The 3,574-nt window shown below is 25.5% G+C and overlaps 1 protein-coding gene across 1 annotated transcript; it reads right to left on the bottom strand.

The window, feature by feature from the left end:
- Positions 1–471: 471 nt before the first annotated feature.
- On the bottom strand, positions 472–3,568 carry LOC115034555 (GATA zinc finger domain-containing protein 14-like; the record flags this gene model as incomplete). Its single annotated transcript, XM_029491852.1, has 13 exons — positions 3,498–3,568; positions 3,268–3,354; positions 3,095–3,199; positions 2,921–3,025; positions 2,747–2,851; positions 2,573–2,677; positions 2,399–2,503; positions 2,031–2,111; positions 1,857–1,961; positions 1,626–1,712; positions 1,453–1,557; positions 646–732; positions 472–576 (listed from the first exon to the last, which is right to left on the bottom strand). Coding segments are annotated over exons 1-13 (1,185 nt in total), but the record flags the coding sequence as incomplete, so codon positions are not given.
- Between the last annotated feature and the right edge of the window lie 6 nt (positions 3,569–3,574).

Below are 3,574 nucleotides of genomic sequence, written 5' to 3'. Positions count from 1 at the left end.
TCCTGCTCTTAAGATTAACTAATAATTATAAATAATCCGTAGAATTTAATAAGAAGATTTGCTTTGTATATAAGACAGCGACAACAAAACCTTCGCGGCCAAATTGTGCACAATTAATTGACTAAACATTGTACAGTCTCACAAATGGTTAGGTTAGGTTAACTCAGGGGAGGTATTGTCTGACCACAACCTGACAAAATCCAATTAGCCATCAAGGGCCCTTCTCCCTTAATGTAAATGGAGTATAGTGCATAACATCACTCACAACTTTGTCGTTTATATTAATTTTAAGGTTATCTGATGTGCTTTCTTTCACATCACCAGTAATATCTGAATTTTTCAATTGATACCCAGTTAATATAGAATCGATAGCTGATGAATTATTCACCAAATTTGAATTAATTTAAATCATTAAACAATAAACAAAATTAAAATAAAAAAATAAATTATAGATCTTATTTATTTAAATACCTCATCAATTTCTTTCTTGTGATTATTAGTTGAATTTCCAAGAGTATCATGTTTCGGAAAAGTTACATCTGGTGATGTTGATTTTTTATTTTGAACATTATTTACCTGAAATAATTAATATAATTTACAGTTTAATAAATAGTTAATAATCTATAATGTAATCATAATTAATACCTTATCAATTCCTTTCTTGTGATCATTAGTTGTACTTCTAGTAGAATTATGTTTTGGATAAGTTTTTATTTTTCTTAGATTACTCTCCTAAACATTTAAAATACATATAGTTTAGAAATATGCAGAGCTCATAAGTTGAGGTGTATAAAATGCAGAATATGCACAAAAATTTGCATAACATGCATGAATAAAGTAAAAAAATAGAATGCAAAAATGTAGCAATTATTAACCCATTAGTGGTCGCAGCACTCATCTCGTTAGTATTTTGTGAGCCACTTATTTATTTATTACTTGATTCATTTGATACTATCTATACCTTCAATCGACACATGTTTAATTATACTTTTGCAAATAATTTTATAAATAATTCTTGATTAGATATCAACATGCAATGTTGTTAATATCCATAAATTGAGCGTTGCACTCACTCAATAGGTCAACCAAATTTTTTTTGTAAACTCAGACCTATTTTTAAGGAGCACACAACATTCATATATGTACCGTATAATAATCAGCAAAATATTCCAGACCATTAGGGCGAAGATCAATGATAATGATTTTATTATTATATAATTATGTATAAAATATTAATAATTAATTTTTAGTGGATAACAATAAATTTATAATCAAGAAAAATTGTAAGAACATTATTTGTAAAAGATTAAACTATAAATAATTTGTTGTTGTTTTCAATTTTTATGTTCATTATATAATAAGTAATGTTGAAAAAACAATGAGGTGAGCGCAGAGCTCACTCAAGACCAATGACAGGACTTTGCATAGCGATACCAACAACGGGTTAAGTACCTTAGAAATTTCTGGCTCGTATTCATTGATTGAACTACCGGGTACATCATGTTTTAGAAAAGTTGCATCTGGCGATGATATTGTTTTATTTTGAGCATTATTTACCTGAAATATTTAATATAATTAACAGTTTGGTAAATATTTAATAATCAAAAATGTATAATAATTAATACCTTATCAATTCCTTTCTTGTGATCATTAGTTCTACTTCTAATAGAATTACGTTTTGAATAAGTTTTTAAATTATTTAGATTATTTTCCTAAACATTTAAAATATATATAGTTTAGAAATATGCAGACCTCATAAGTTGAGGTGTAAAAAATGCACAATATGCACAAAAAATTGCAAACATGCATGAATAAAGGAAAAAATAGAATGCAAAAATATAGCAAGTATTAAGTACCATAGAAATTTCAGTCTCGTATTCATTGGTTGAACTACCAGGAACATCATGTTTTAGAAAAGTTGTATCAGGCGATGTTATTATTTTATTTTGAGCATTATTTACCTGAAATATTTAATACAATTTACGGTTTGGTAAATATTTAATAATCTATAATGTAATAATAATTAATACCTTATCAATTCCTTTCTTGTGATCATAAATTGTACTTCTAGTAGAATTACGTTTTGGATAAGTTTTTCTAAGATTATTTTCCTAAACATTTAAAATATTTATAGTTCAGTAATATGCAGAGCTCGGAAGGTGAGGTGTAAAAAATGCACAATAAACATAAAAAATATTATATCATGCATGAACGCAAATAATAGAATGAATAGCATAACATGCATGAAAAAAGGAAAAAATAGAATGCAAAAATGTAGCAAGTATAAGATACCATAGACATTTTTGTCTCATATTCATTGATTGAACATATCAGGAATATAATTTAATTTACGGTTTAATTAATATTTAATAATCTATAATGTAATCATAATTAATACCTTATCAATTACTTTCTTGTGTACATTAGTTAAATTTCCAAGAGTACCATGTTTTGGAGTAGTTACATTTGGCGATGTTATATTTTTATTTTGAGTATTATTTACCTGAAATATTTAATATAATTTACGGTTTGGTAATTATTTAATAATCTATAATGTAATCATAATTAATACCGTAACAATTCCTTTCTTATGATCATTAGTTGAATTTCCAAGAGTATCAAGTTCTGGAGAAGTAACATCTAATGATGTTATTTTTTTATTTTGAACATTATTTACCTGAAATATTTAATATAATTTACGGTTTAATAAATATTTAATAATCTATAACGTAATCATAATTAATACCTTATCAATTCCTTTTTTGTGATCATTAGTTGAATTTCCAAGCGTATCATGTTTTGGAGTAGTTACATTTGGTGATGTTATATTTTTATTTTGAGTATTATTTACCTGAAATATTTAATATAATTTACGGTTTGGTAATTATTTAATAATCTATAATGTAATCATAATTAATACCGTATCAATTCCTTTCTTATGATCATTAGTTGAATTTCCAAGAGTATCAAGTTCTGGAGAAGTAACATCTAATGATGTTATTTTTTTATTTTGAACATTATTTACCTGAAATATTTAATATAATTTACGGTTTAATAAATATTTAATAATCTATAACGTAATCATAATTAATACCTTATCAATTCCTTTTTTGTGATCATTAGTTGAATTTCCAAGCGTATCATGTTCTGGAGTAGTTACATTTGGCGATGTTATATTTTTATTTTGAGCATTATTTACCTGAAATATTTAATATAATTAACGGTTTGGTAAATATTTAATAATCAAAAATGTATAATAATTAATACCTTATCAATTCCTTTCTTGTGATCATTAGTTGTACTTCTATTAGAATTACGTTTTGAATAAGTTTTTAAATTACTTAGATTATTTTCCTAAACATTTAAAATATATATAGTTAGAAATATGCAGACCTCATAAGTTGATGTGTAAAAAAATGCACAATATGCACAAAAAATTGCAAACATGCATGAATAAAGGAAAAATAGAATGCAAAAATATAGCAAGTATTAGGTACCATAGAAATTTCAGTCTCGTAGTCATTGGTTGAACTACCAGGAACATCATATTTTAGAAAAGTTGCATCAGGCGATG

Source organism: Acyrthosiphon pisum, unplaced genomic scaffold (genome assembly GCF_005508785.2).
Source record: "Acyrthosiphon pisum isolate AL4f unplaced genomic scaffold, pea_aphid_22Mar2018_4r6ur Scaffold_11550;HRSCAF=12170, whole genome shotgun sequence".
In the NCBI taxonomy this organism is placed as follows: Eukaryota; Metazoa; Arthropoda; class Insecta; order Hemiptera; family Aphididae; genus Acyrthosiphon; species Acyrthosiphon pisum.
The sequence above is the reverse complement of the archived record's forward strand: the minus strand, read 5'-3'. Positions and strand labels throughout refer to the sequence as shown.